Source organism: Pipistrellus hanaki, assembly GCF_964339955.1.
Source record: "Pipistrellus hanaki genome assembly, chromosome: 3".
NCBI classification, from domain to species: Eukaryota; Metazoa; Chordata; class Mammalia; order Chiroptera; family Vespertilionidae; genus Pipistrellus; species Pipistrellus hanaki.
The window spans coordinates 13,516,486-13,530,503 of record NC_140505.1 but is presented as its reverse complement, the minus strand read 5'-3'; the positions used below and the strand labels follow the sequence as shown (position 1 = coordinate 13,530,503).

Here is a 14,018-nt window from a genome sequence, read left to right as displayed (position 1 = left end):
CGGGCACCTCTGGGACTGGCAACAAGGTTGTAAATCTTTCTGTGATGACAGGCAGTTTTCAGAAAAGGAGAATGGACCGCTTTCCAAGATTACCTCCCAGCCAGGTCAGAATGTGCTTTCTCTAATCAGAACAGAACCACGGTTCACAGCATGATGAACATGTGTTATAGCTAGTCCCCACTGCTCAGTTTCTGCCCCACCAAAAGGAGGCCGTGTCTCAGGGCTGTGGTGATGTTATCCTTAGTGTGCCGACCACCAAGAAGGCTGATGTCCTAGCGCTGCAGACCCAGCGTCAGGACGGCTGCATTCTGCCTGGGTGGCTGGGAGGACAGGAGGCAGGGGAGTCCCCAGGGACCCCCAGTCCCAGCGGTGCCCTCGACCTGGAAGCTATGAAACCCTGGCTTTCCAAAGGGAGGTCTGAGGACCAGCAACAGAGGGGGAGCCTGTTAGCATCGCAGACCTCCTCTCTCCCCCCAGACCTGCAGGAGTGAGCTTGCGTATGAAGAATGGAGATTTCTAGGTGACTCCTGGGCACATGAAAGTTGTTTGGGACGCCTTCAGGTAAGTGTCTCTGACCGGGCGGGCCCTGAATGAGCACAGAGTCTGCTGCCCCAGGCGGGAGGGACTCGTATCCCTGCCCTCCCCGCCACCCAGAGCCTGGGGAGACCGAGGGGACTCAGCGCGTCCCCGCAGCCCCGCTCCTTCCGGGGCTGAGCGCCAACCCATCCCAGACCCCCACCCGCCCAGCGGCCCCCATGGGCGGCGGCAGCGGGGAGGCCCGCCCCGGCGCCCCCGCGCTCCTCCCGGGCGGGGTGTCCTCAAACGAGCGCAGCTCCTGCCCGAGGCTGAGGCGCCCAGCGCGGGGTACCCGGCGTCCTGCCCCCTCCCCGGCCATGGCCACTGGTTGCCCTGCGCTCCTGCTGCTCCTGCCGCCGGTGCTGATCGCGCTGGGCAGCCTCGAGGGCTCCCGGGCCGGTGAGTGGGGTCCCCGGGAGGGATCGCACCCCGCTCCGCAGGGGGCACGGGGCAGGAGGCAGGGGGCGCGGGTGCGGGCACTGCAGGGGCGGAGGTGGAGGGGAGCTTGGGGGACCCTCGCTGGACTTAGCAGACTCACGCTCGTCTGCTGAGACAGTTATCTGGGAAGGCGAGGCTGGCTTTCGGAGGGGCCGCCAGGTGAGCCATGCGGCCCCATTTCTAAGCCCCTTTCTCCTCTGCACGCCTGCCCGCGGGTGGGAGGCAGGGGCGGGGACCTAGGGGGGGCTCAGGGGACGAATTGGGTGTCGGTGTCGTCCCCTCCGCTCACACCACCCGAGTGGGGGCGCACCCTGACTCTGCCCGTCCCCATCCCCAACGTCGTCCGGACGCAGTGGACTTGCCATCTGGCCCTGGTCTCTGATAGGTTCGCCCTGGAGGTCTCCCAGGCAGCACCCTGAAACCAGGCAGAGAATGAATGGATCAGGGCTGCCTGTCACTACGTGTCCCCAAGTTTCCAGAGGAGGCTGGGACCGGGAAGGGGCGTCTCACTCCCGGAATTCCTAAGGGGAGGTGTGTTAGAAAGCCACTTCCTGCGGCACTTGGTACGCAGGTGTAGGCAGAGCCTGGCAGAGCCCATGCAGAGGAGAGCCGAGTCCCAGTCCAGGCGGGACTGCGCACCCACAGTCCAAAGGTCTCGGCTGGCGACTTTGGCCGAGTGTAGGAGGTGTCCAGCTCTCCCGACAGGTGCTCCTGGCCGCCCCTGGATGGAAATAGGAGGTGCCACTTAGCACCTAGTGGCTTGCTTTCCAGGAGGGGTGCTGGCTAACCATCAGTCGTTGTCCCCTCCTGGCAGAGCAACTCAGCGGTGGCAGGAGCCCTTGCTCTGGGGGAGGGAGGAAGAGGGGGAGGGGTCTGTGTGCACCCTCCTGAAAAGGGGTTCAAGTGAGGCGGTTATGACTAGGCAGTGCTTTCCAGTGCCTTCCGGGGTGAAGACATCTTTAGCATGTCTGATTTGGAACCTTAAAGGGATACATGAAAGACTAAGATGGCCTGTTTGTTATCCAGGGAGATATATCTGACCCCTGTGCTTTGTATATTGACAGACTAAGAGAAAGCCATCATAAACTTAATACCTCAATTACTATGTCTATAAAAAGTTTGTTGTTTTTTTCACAGCAAGCATCTACCTAAATTTGGAAAGTAATATTTGAGAGCCATCTGCAGATAACATGTAGAATCTATATGCACATTTGGTTTCCAGACTGAAAGTCACCAGGGCAAGATATTGTTCAAGGCGTGACCCACCTAGCCGTGTGAATCTTTGAGGGCTGACTGCAATCCGAATGGGGGTCCTTCTAGAAAGATCTGCTGGAAGGGGGAGCAAACGAATTGATGCTTTGTCAGTATGTATGTGGTGGATACTGTGCAAGTGGCCTTGCATCTTCCTTTTAGGAGTACTTACTTACTAGCCTCATTTTACAGACAAGAAAACAGGTCCAGAGAGAGGAAGTAACTCACCGAAGGTCCTGGTGTTAGTGGGTGGTCTAACCCTAACCCCAACCCCAACCTGGATGGCCTGATGACTGAGCCTGTGCTCCCACATTAGTGGTTGGTAACATCAGCTGCTGTCAGTGTCATGGTCTCGGTCAAGTTTGGTGAGATTGCCTGGGATGTGTGAGTAACTGAAAAAGTTATCAGCCAACCATTAATAGCCACTACTTCCTGAATCTTCTATTTAAAATGTTGTGTTTTTTTTTTTTTATAAGCTAGCCTTTAAAAAGTCAAACATTAAGTAACTATGCTAAAAGTACTGTCTTAGAGGGATACACGAAAGACTAAGATGGTCCGTTATCCAAGGAGGTATATCTAAGGAATGGCCTCCCATTGTCAATGACCATGGCATTGCTTTGGGCACCACTTTCCATCCCATGTGCATAAAGTATCCCTGGGAGCAGAGACTCCTACTAGCATGGGGCACACGGCTTATGTTTTCTGGGGACCAAGGAGTGCCCTTTGCTCTTTGAGAGTTAGGGCAGGGTAGTACATTAAGTCCAGCCAGGCTTTGCTCTGAGGACCACATTCCAGAACATGCTTATTTGGACCATTAATCATTCAGGGCTGATAAACATAAATTCATGACTTGAATAAAGCTGGTAGTGTAAATCAATCGCAGGCAAATAACTGAAAACTTACAATTTTTTTTTACCAGGCTATTAGAGCTATTTTTATAAAGATGGTATATAGGACCTAAAACTCTAATCTTATTTTAAGATGTACCTACACATGTCTAGAAGTAAGCTAGACTGTGGAATCTCAGAGGGAATATGGGGGAGGGTGGGTGGGAAGTGGTCAACCAAAGAACTTGTATGCATATATGCATAATCCATGGACACAGACAATAGGGTAGTGAAGGCCTGGGGTGGGGGGTAGGGGTGAGCTAGAAGGGGGTCAATTGGGGGAAAAGGGGACATATATAGTACTTACAACAATAAAATTTAATTTAAAAAAAAGGATATATCTGCACAGGTCTAAAAGTAAGTTAGAGTCAAGTACTTTAAGCCTAGACCTCTAAACATCTAGACAGATGTTAATTTGTCTCTGGTATTTTACATATATATATATGTATATATGCAACTATTCATACTCAGAGTCTTTAAGAGGGAACCAGAACTGGAAATATTCGTATCTGTTTAAAAAAGTGTAAATCCACCCCAATCTAATAGGAAAACAGAGAGGCAAATGGCAGAACTCAGCAACAACACCAAAACACCAGAAAGCATGGTTCCCAAGGATCAATACTGCTGAACTCAAGTGGGTTTTAGGGCACTGGACCCCCAATTGTCCTAGGCATTAGCTGAAGGAAGATCTTACAAAACCTCCTTTGACTGCAGCTAATCATGAAGAGGTGCTCTCTTGTGCCCAAGGAAGCCAGGACCTCATGGTGTTGCTTCTTGGTCACCCAATGCAGATGAAGCCCGGTGTAACATGACGAGGCAAGCTGCATGTGGTGACAGATGTATCCCTGTGGCCTGGCTCTGCAACGGAGAGCGAGAGTGCCCCGATGGGACCGACGAGCAGTGTGGTAAGCACCTTCCTCTACTGGGTCACGTACTCGTCTGTGTCTGGCCTTCACTACTACCGTGTTTCCCTGAAAATAAGACATCCTCCGAAAATAAGACCTAGCGCATGGAAAGATAAGACATCTCCTGAAAATAAGACCTAGCACAACTTTGGGAGAAAAAATTAATATAAGACACTGTCTTATTTTCAGGGAAACAGGGTACATACCTGGCCAACAATGACACTTTCAGTCCTCATAGTTTTACTTACCCTCTTAGGGGGTGTTTGTAAACACTGGGTATTCTGGGCTGTTGCAGGCTTTCAGTGGGTAAAGCCAGGGATGTCTCTTTAAGTGTTCATACCACTGTTACCAAAATAAATAGAAGGCTAGCTGCGATGGAAAATCCAGCAAAAAACCTGGTTCCTTACCTTAAATCCAGGCTTACACAACTGTGGAAGCTACTCAAACTGGAAACCCCTTGCCAATCCTAGTGTACACAATTTTAAAAATTATTTTTACATTTAGGGTACATTTATTGATGCTGGGGACAGTGAAAGAGGCAGGGCCTAGGAGAGAAGAAGCTACAGGAGAGAGCCTGGGTAGAGCTGCTTTGGTTTTCTAAAATTGTTATTGGAGAGAAATGACCCTGTCTTAACTCACTGGGCAGTCAGAGAAAAGGGGTTCTTGGGGACAGGTTCAGGAGGTTAGCCTGGAATGAGCTGCCACTGCCCATGGCTCCCCTGGTTGCAAGTCTCAAGGGGACTCTTAGCGTTTAGGAGATGCATGGCTGTGGGGGAAGAACAGGGTGGGCATGTTCCCAGGCGGAAGAGCATCCACAATTACCTTGATATATGATAAACTAGTTCAACTTTTATGTGCTTAGAAATTTTATACAACTAAAAAACAACTTTGCAAAACAAATACAAAGAAAGCTACAACATGATGGAAGTCCAATTAACCACTTGGTAAATGACTTGCTTTAATAAGGCCCCCAAACTTCTGTGTTGAAAGTGCTCAAAGCCCCAGAAGGGACACATGCACACCTGTGTACAAGGAGAGCCTCCTAACAGATGCCTCACAACCTGTGCAGTGAATATGGAGGGGGAAATTCCTCCTTAAAGGAGCAAACCTCCCCACCAAAGTACTCAGTGAGGGTTACATTCCTTTGCTATTCCCATGTACACATTTCTGGTGGTTACTTACTGTAATAATTTAACACAAAACCTTTGATATAAAGATGAGTAATAATACAGGTTAGAATAAAAGTTATACTTGCAGAAATGCTTTGTGCTATGCCCCCCAACACACACACTTTATCCAGTTCCCCAAGTTTATATTTATCACATACACACACACACACACACACTAGAGACCTGATTAATGACATTCATGCACTGGAAGGGGTCCCTCTCAGCCCAGCCTATGCCCTCTTGCAGTTCAGGACCCCTCAGAGGGTGTCTGAGAGCTGGCTTAGGCCCATTCTCCATGGGCCTTGCTTTTGGCTGAGTGGTGCTCCCCCTGTGGGAGCCCACTGACCACCAGGGGGCAGATCCTGAGTTGAGTGTCTGTCCCCTGGTGGTCAGTGTGTATTATAGTGACCAGTCGTCCACCGTTTGGTCAATTTTCATATTAGCCTTTTATTATATACTAGTGGACTGGTGCACAAAATTCGTGCATGAGAGCATGTGTCCCTCAGCCCAACCTGCACCCTCTCCAATCTGTGATCCCTCGGTTTAGGCAATCCGGGCCGCTGGCTCCTAACCGCTCACCTGCCTGCCTGATTGCCCCTAACCACTCTGCCTGCTGGCCTGCTCGCCCCAAACTTCCCCCCCCACACCAGCCTGATTGCCCCCAGCTGCCCCTCTGCCAGCCTCTTGCCCTCAACTGCCCTCCTTTCCTGGCCTGATCGCCCCTAACCACCTCTGCCTCAGCCCTGCCACCATGGCTTTGTCCAGAAGGATGTTGGGAAGGTCTCCTGGTCTAATTAGCATATTTCCCTTTTATTAGTACACACACCAACTTCTGCCAGTAGGCATACTTAGGTGGAAATATTTAAGGGTCTAATTAAAAAACAAGCAGTTGACATGCTGTCTTAGATTTTAATATAGTCTCAAACATCAAAGGAGTTCAAAGAAGTCAACCTATAAAAGCTGACCACTAGCCACCTGTGATGATTTACATTTATTTAAATAAATAAAATAAAATTCAGTTCTTTTGTCATCCTAGCCAATTTTAAGTGCTCAATAGCCTTATGTGACTAATGGCCATCATTCTGGACAGCATAGCTATATAAAAGGCTTCCATTGTCACAGAGAGTTCTACTGGACATCAATGTTCTGGGAGAATGAGGGGAGAAATGCTTTATTAGCCGGCTAGGGGACAGTTAAGGTAAGGGCACAGTAACATCGTCAGGGGTCACATGGAAAGGGCAGGCAAGTTTTGGATTGACTCCAGTGACAAAGCAGGGATTGATTTTTCCAGCTGATGGGAATAGTTAAGACGAAGCACAGATTTAGTGTCCTGACTAACACCTCTTCTCTCCTGCCTCTTCTTACACACCTCCTCTGGCCCGCAGAGGAAACATGCCGCGGACATCCCGGAGCCTGGCAGTGTGACGACGGGAAGTGCATTTCTCTCAGCTGGCTTTGTGACGGTGCTGGGGACTGCTCAGATGGCTCCGATGAGGTTGACTGTGGTAGGTTCAACTTAGTCTTCTCTTTAGTCATAGTCTTTGTTTATTCGAATCATTGATTCATATCCGTAGTATTGGGTGGAACAAGCAAGTCATTAAATAGCCTTACACTGTATGTGCTAAACCCAGGTGTTAATTTGTCTCTTGGGTTACAGGTGACTTTTTACCCACTTCTTCATTTTTCAAAAGCACCTAAAATAATAAAAAAAATATATTATTAGAGTTATTGGCTTTTTTGTCTAACTTCTTTGGGATGTATACAAAGCTGTGGCCAAATCACCAATGATTAACATCCATTTTAACTCTTGGTTTTTCTATAAACAAAGACCATGAGCAAAGCATAAAAGCTTAAATAAACAAGGCCACAGTACAGCAGTGCTGTCTCACAGAGCCAACTTCTGCCTTTAGAGAGATGGACAGCATGTCCAGACCACAGAGTCCGGTGTCCAGGAAGCTCTGAGTGCCGTGATGCTTGGGAACTCTGTGGTGGCGCCGAGGACTGTGCAGTCGGCTCTGACAAAGCACACTGCCCCCGGGACCAGTGTCTGGCCGGGCAGTGGCAGTGCAAGAATAAGGTGTGTGTCATGGAGGCCCGGACATGTGACGGCATCAACGACTGTGGTGACTCCTCGGATGAGGACGTCTGCGGTGAGCCTTGCCCTCTCACTTCTGCTTAAAAGGAAGGTTGTTCGGGGAGTGTGGGGGCGCGCTGCTTTCTGTAAGTTGTATTTTAATTCCTGTGACCGAGACTAAAAATCCCATATCTAAAAACAGGATGTTTCCTAGCAATGACCTACATGTAGTTGCCCATAGGAACATAGAGCCATATTTGATTAGTAACTCTGCAATGACACTCACCCAAAGCATCGCCTGGAATGTTTCCACGACTCAATTATGGCCAATTCCCAGAGCCCCTAACAGGTGCCTCACATCCTGTGTAGTAAATTGTGGAAGGGAAAAACCCTCATTAAAGGGGAAAGACCCCAAAGCGCTTGGCGAGGGCCCTAGTCCTTTCACAGACCACACACACAATGTGGGGGAACCCCCAACTTCTCGGGAAACCTCAATCCCACCCCATCTTTCCTTTCTAGGCCTAAATCTGCAGTATCCAATATATGCAGATTCTAACATTCCTATAATAAAGTATGGACCTGGTTTCTTAAGATAATATATCTTTTAGGGCTGGTGTTGCCTGGCTTTAATTCTGTTTTCATTAGAAGTGTTTAATACTAGCTCAGTTCAGTTTGAATACTATTTCAATCTGATGCCCAGAGGTCTTCACATCTTTGTTATTGAGTCTTAAGCCTCAATTCCTTGGAAACTTTGCTTAAAAAAAGAAAACTTTCTTTTTTACCTAGACTTGCGTTAGGTTGTAGGCATGTTGCCATCTTACCCAGTGTAAGAGGTCTTTGTTTCTATTCTCCCACAATGATCAGTGGACAAGAATGCCTCCCTTCCTTCACAGCTCCCTGCCCGGAAGGCATGGTTGGCTGTGATAATGGGAAATGCATCCTGGAGTCCCTGGTGTGTGATGGGGAAGCAGACTGCGCTGACGGAACTGATGAGCCCACTACATGTGGTAAGAAACCAATTGCCTGGCTTTCTAGGAGAGAGGGGAGATTGAGATGAATCTGAATTGAGATTGAGAATGCTGGGACTGAAACTCTGACACAAGCAATTACCCTTCAGGGATGGATCCTTTGCATTTCTCAAGTCCCCCTCCTTGGCTTTGGTCTCCTGAGTGTGAGCAAATGCTACCCGAGTTACCCTCATGTTTCTCTCTCGTTGATGACTGTGCTATTGAGGAGCAAGTCATTTGTTGAAGGAAAAATGGCAAATCTCTAAGGATTTAACAAAGAAAAGACTGGGAAAGGTCCTTTCTAGGGAAGGAGGCTCTGAGCACACAGCTCTGGTCTTTAACCCTCTGCTTCTCACAGTAAAAATCACTGTTGCTTTAAATTGGGCAGAGGGAACGTGGGCATCTGCCTCCAGGTCATTTGGTCATTTTTTTCATATTCTCCACCCCTTTCCCCAAATCTTATCTCAGATCTGGACGATGAAACCTTCTTTAGTCCTGTTAAAGGCTACAAATGACACTTTTTACTAAAGAAACAAAGATACTAAGAACATAAACAATGGGACAAATACAGACTTCTGGTCCTGAATAGATATTCACTGGGGATAGTACATTTTCTTTCTTTCTTTCTTTCTTTCTTTCTTTCTTTCTTTCTTTCTTTCTTTCTTTTAAGAATTTCTTTTAAAAAATATTTTATTGATTTTTTTTTTGTCTTTCCACAATGCCAGTTTATTTGGGAATACCTCCTTAAAGCCTATGGAATTATACTCATGTTACACACAGAGAGGGGAGTTTACCTAATAGAAGTGAGCAGTGTTAGTGTTAGGCATGAAGTCTCAGTGACTGAGGCGTCTCAGGTGGAGTGAGTTTGAAGCCAGGTGGCTACAGTGGTGGCATGTCCTGTGGAGTGGAGGTCTGGTAGGGCTCCGAGCATGACAGTGGTACAGCCAGCTCGAGCGTTGGTGGTCGAGCTGTGAGTTCTTACAGCCCACAGGGGATGGAGGTCTCACCCATATCCAAATGGAGTCCTATGGGAGTGCTCAGACTTGTGGTTCCTGGCCTCTCCTAAGGGCACTCTGCTACACCCCCTTACCTCAGTCCTGACATAGCACATGACATAACCGTCATGCTGACAGTGACTCCATATTGGGTTGTCAAAAGTGTCCATACCTCTGCTCTGCTCTTGTTCTATGTAGTAACCTAATTGCAGTTTCAGCCTCTCCCATAAATGCGAGCTTTACCTAATCAATCTGGAATATCCTGGTCAGGACTAGTGCGGTAATCTGTCTGACAGACCTCTTCCATCCCCCAAGGGAAGATGAGCTAATCCACTCTTTCTTTGTCCCTGTCCCCTCTGCCTTCCATTTTTCAGCTCCTTATGGCTCCTTTCTATCTGCTAGATAGGATGCTGCCCTATTCATGAATCGATGAATAAAGCCACATACAGCTTCAAATTTGCTTTGTTGAATTTTTGTTATTTAACAGTAGATATTGTCATTCCCAAATAGAGGGGAAGTTGGGGTATAGAGAAGTTTTGACCTCCACCTATTTTATTGATTTTTTTTTACAGAGAAGAAGGTAGAGTGATAGTTAAGAAACATCAATGAGAGAGAAACATCAATCAGCTATCTCCTGCACACCCCCTACTGGGGATGGGCCCACAACCAAGGTACATGCCCTTGACGGGAATCAAATCTGGGACCTTTCAGTCCCCAGGCAGACTATCCACTGAGCAAAACCAGTTTTGGCTACATTTTCATATCACTTCCTAAGGAAAGGCCTTCCAGTTTCCCACAAAGCCTAGAGATAATAGAGAAGAGGACGCTGGCCCCTCCATGAGTGAACAATATACCAACACTTGACATTGTCCAGCGTATCTGCCGAGAAAGAAACTCTTTGCCTTGCTTCCTGATTCCCAACTCTCCCTTTTCTACAATCTTGACCCACTGCCTCCACATTCCCAGGTTAGAAGTCAGGGACAAAAGTTATCCTTAACCAGTATCCAGTCCTCATACAAGTAGACGGTTATGGCACATGCAGTTTATAAAATGTTTGCTCTTTACTGTCGGCTGTACTGACCCCTGTCCTGTCTCCACCAGGTAGAAGCTGCTCTCTGGCCAACGGGGGCTGCGAGGGGCAGTGCGGTGAGGCCAGTTGGGGTGTCCGGTGTTCCTGTGGAACTGGATGGCAACTGCAGCCGGATGGTCAGAGCTGTGGGGGTCAGATTCACTCTGCTCATCTTTTTTTTTTTTTAAAAAAAGTTTTTGTTGTTTAAAATACACAAATCATACAATTTATCATTTTAATCATTTTTAAGTGTACAATTCAGTGGCATTGAGTACACTCAGGGTGTTGTGCAACCGTCCCCAATATCCATTTCCAGAACTTTCCATCATCCCCAGTAGAAACTGTACCTATTAACAATCCCTCCTCAAGCTCCCTTCCCAATCCCCTGATAACCTCAATGGACTTCGTGTCTCTATGAATTTGCTTATATTCTAGCACCACATATAAGTGGAACCATACAGTATTTGTCCTGTTGTGTCTGGCGTATTTCACGTAGCATGTCTTTAAAGCTCATCCATGTTGTAGTATGTCTCAGAATTTTTTTTTCTTTTTAAGGCCAAATACTCCCTTGTTTGTTTTTATTTCTTCATCAGTTCATCGACTCTTGGGTTTGTTTCTACCTTTTGACTGCTGCTGATAATGCTGCTATGAACATTGGTATACAGGTATCTATTTAAGTCCCCACTTTCAAATCTCCTTAGTGTATACCAGAAATGGAACTGCTGGATTATATGCTAAATTCTGGATTTAATTTAACTTTTTGAGGGACTATAAAATTGTTTTCCACAGTGACTGTACTGATTGACATTCTCACCAGCAATGCAGAAGGGTTCCAATTTCTCTATTCTTTCCAATGCTTGTCATCATCCTCTTTTTGTGGGAATTGTTGACTAGTAGAAAAATATTGAATTCAGCATCTTTCTTTTATGGGACTTGTGGTTTTTTGCCATAGAATAGATATTCTTTCTTTCTTTCTTTCTTTCTTTCTTTCTTTCTTTCTTTCTTTTTTTTTTTTTGAGTTAGTTTATTTATTTATTTATTTATTTTTTTTTATTAAATTATTATCTGTGTACATATTTTACCATTGCCCCCCCCCCCCCCATACAAACCCTCCCTCCCAGAGTTTTGTGTCTATTGGTTGTACTTATATGCATGTATACAAGTCCTTCGGTTGATCTCTTATCTCCCCCAGATCTCCCTATCCAGAATATATATTCTTGTCACTCATGGCCATCCATGCCTAAGGTCTATGGCATGGGCAGCAGGACCAAGTCTGAAGTGAGAGCCCATTTTGTGTTTATCCTTTCTTGTTCCTCCTAAGTCACCTAATCCTTCAAGTCTCATTTCCCCCCTTTGCAAAATGGGATTATGATGCCAGAATGACTAAAATAAATGTCATGCATCTTCATAATTCATTAACAATCTGAAAAAGGTATGGCTGTTACTTTGCAGCTCTTGTCCATAAAAAATATTGGACAGTATTTTAGGCTAAAATGTGATTGGAGGGTCGAAGATTTATTGTCTTGATGTTTTGTCCTAAAGGGTAGATCTGCCCTGACACCCTGAACCAGGTCAGTGACCCCTGTTCAATAGCTCCCTCTCTCTTCATGGATTCCACCTGCAATCCTACCCACTTAGGAAGAAAAGATGTAAGAGGAAAGGCCCTGGTTTATTAGACAGAATCAGAGTTATATTCAACCATTACTTTTATATTAAGAATTCATCAAGAATTGCAATGAGCCTATTTTAAACAAGACAGTTAAATTTATTAATCTTGTATTAGAAGTATGAAGTCTGAATCTGGTCATGACCTTGGAGGGGTCTAGATTTTACACACATGCTCAGACTACTGCAGCACCCTTCTTGGGTTACGGCTCATTGTAGTGATTGGTTAGCCACTGAGCTTGACTTGTGGTCACATATTGATTACTCTTCCTCAGCCTAGGAAGGCATTATTCTACTTTAGGACCCTGTGATTTTGGAGGAATAATTTCCCCTGGCAATGCCCTCAAGGAACCATATTCCTTCCTGCTTAAAAAACAAAAACAAAAACCCTCCTAGTCCTATGACTCATACTCTAAAGGGTTCCTGCCATCTGGCTTTGAGGAAATAGTTGTACCTAATTTAAATTCTGCCAGCTATACCTGTGAGGCTTAAGCCTTTTCCATCATCTTGGATGAGATGTCCCATGTCTCAGTAGGTCCCAAGACTTGTCATTCTGAATTAAGTTCCTGCTGGCCTAACAAGCGACACATCCCCAACCAAGAATGTTGCTAGGATAACATGATCAGTATTCTGTACCAACCAAACATCTAGCTCCCTATATTTAAGTTTCTGCTGAATTATATTCATACTAGAGGCCCGGTGCGTGGATTTGTGTACTGGTGGCTGTATCTTGGTCTGGCCTGCGGGTACTGACTGAAACTACATCCCCTGAGGGATGTTGTAGTGCCAAAGCAGCAGGCAGCCAGGGAGGAGCCCGAGCCCAGGGTGGGCGCTGCACTGCGCCGCTCCTGCTCATCCAGGTCTGGGCCTACTGCCAATGCTTAGTAGCCTGCTGCCACTCCACTGTGGTTTCCGTGCCTGTCCTAGGGCAATAGTGGTGCACCCATGACTGAGAAGCGGTTGTAGGCTCAGGTCCAGGCAGTCCCTATGCTGGACCTGATCTGGATGGGGGAGAGGCACACAGGGGGAGTCTCCAGGGGAGAGGCTTGTGCTGCTGCAGTGGTGCTTGACAGCCATGAGCCCAGCATTTGGCACCTGTTGGTCAGCTGAGCAGTGCTTCCACTGTGGGAGCACTCTGACCACCAGGGGGCAGCTCCTGCATTGAGCATCTTCCCCCTGTGGTCAGTGCATGTCATGGCTACCAGACAATCGGTCAGTCAACCGGTCGCTTAGGCTTTTATATATAGAGATACATGGGAATTCTATAGAGGCAGGGACTGTCTATTCCAGCACCTGGCACAGTGACTTCCATATAATATATGACCAATAAGCATCTGAAAAGTGTCCCAAAGGAACAAAAATACTCAAGTGGTTTCATAGGTATTTTCTAACTTTTAGCTCTCTGTCATTAGATGTAGATGAGTGCTCTATGGCATACAGTCCTTGTGACCAGCTGTGTCATAATACACCAGGCTCTTACTCCTGTGGGTGTACTCAAGGTTACCAGCTCTTCAATGGCACCCGCTGTCAGGTTATAGGTGAGTTCCAATACCCAAAGCAAAGCCTAGCTCCTGCTCTATTCTCAGCAGTAATTATAAATAAAAATGATATAGTCAGTTCACTTTAAGGTTTAGTGTTAGAGATGACTTCATTCTTTCTATAAAAAGCTGCTATTATAACATTCCTTGGCCAATTTGAGTGTCAGTTGCTATTAGGTGTCTTTAAAATGACTTACTCCATCAGCTATGCAACTAGATGCTCCAGAAACCTAATCAATGTAATCTTACTTTAGCCTGTGCTTCTTTGATGATAGGACACTTAATTACTTTGGCTGCTATTTACAAAGATAAGAGAGGACTTCAGTCTAGATAATGAGAAGGGCTGAATCTAATTTATTATATTATATTTATTTATTTATTTATTTATAATATATTTTATTGATTTTGTACAAAGAGGAAGGGAGAGAGATAGAGAGTTAGAAA

The 14,018-nt window shown here is 46.5% G+C and overlaps 1 protein-coding gene across 5 annotated transcripts in view; it reads left to right on the top strand.

The window, feature by feature from the left end:
* Positions 1-481: 481 nt before the first annotated feature.
* LOC311619085 (low-density lipoprotein receptor-related protein 2-like) overlaps positions 482-14,018 on the top strand; it is a 57,384-nt gene continuing 43,847 nt past the window's right edge. Inside the window, exons 1-7 of one of the 5 annotated variants that reach the window (XM_084877025.1) lie at positions 482-561; positions 3,944-4,057; positions 6,612-6,731; positions 7,137-7,376; positions 8,194-8,307; positions 10,404-10,523; positions 13,449-13,574. In XM_084877025.1, coding sequence (XP_084733151.1) covers positions 3,961-4,057; positions 6,612-6,731; positions 7,137-7,376; positions 8,194-8,307; positions 10,404-10,523; positions 13,449-13,574 — 817 coding nt within the window. In that variant the 5' untranslated portion in view covers positions 482-561; positions 3,944-3,960. Of the gene's footprint in view, positions 562-847; positions 976-3,866; positions 4,058-6,611; positions 6,732-7,136; positions 7,377-8,193; positions 8,308-10,403; positions 10,524-13,448; positions 13,575-14,018 lie in introns of those variants that run through there. The other 4 variants (XM_084877023.1, XM_084877022.1, XM_084877024.1 and 1 more) reach the window with 4 other exon arrangements.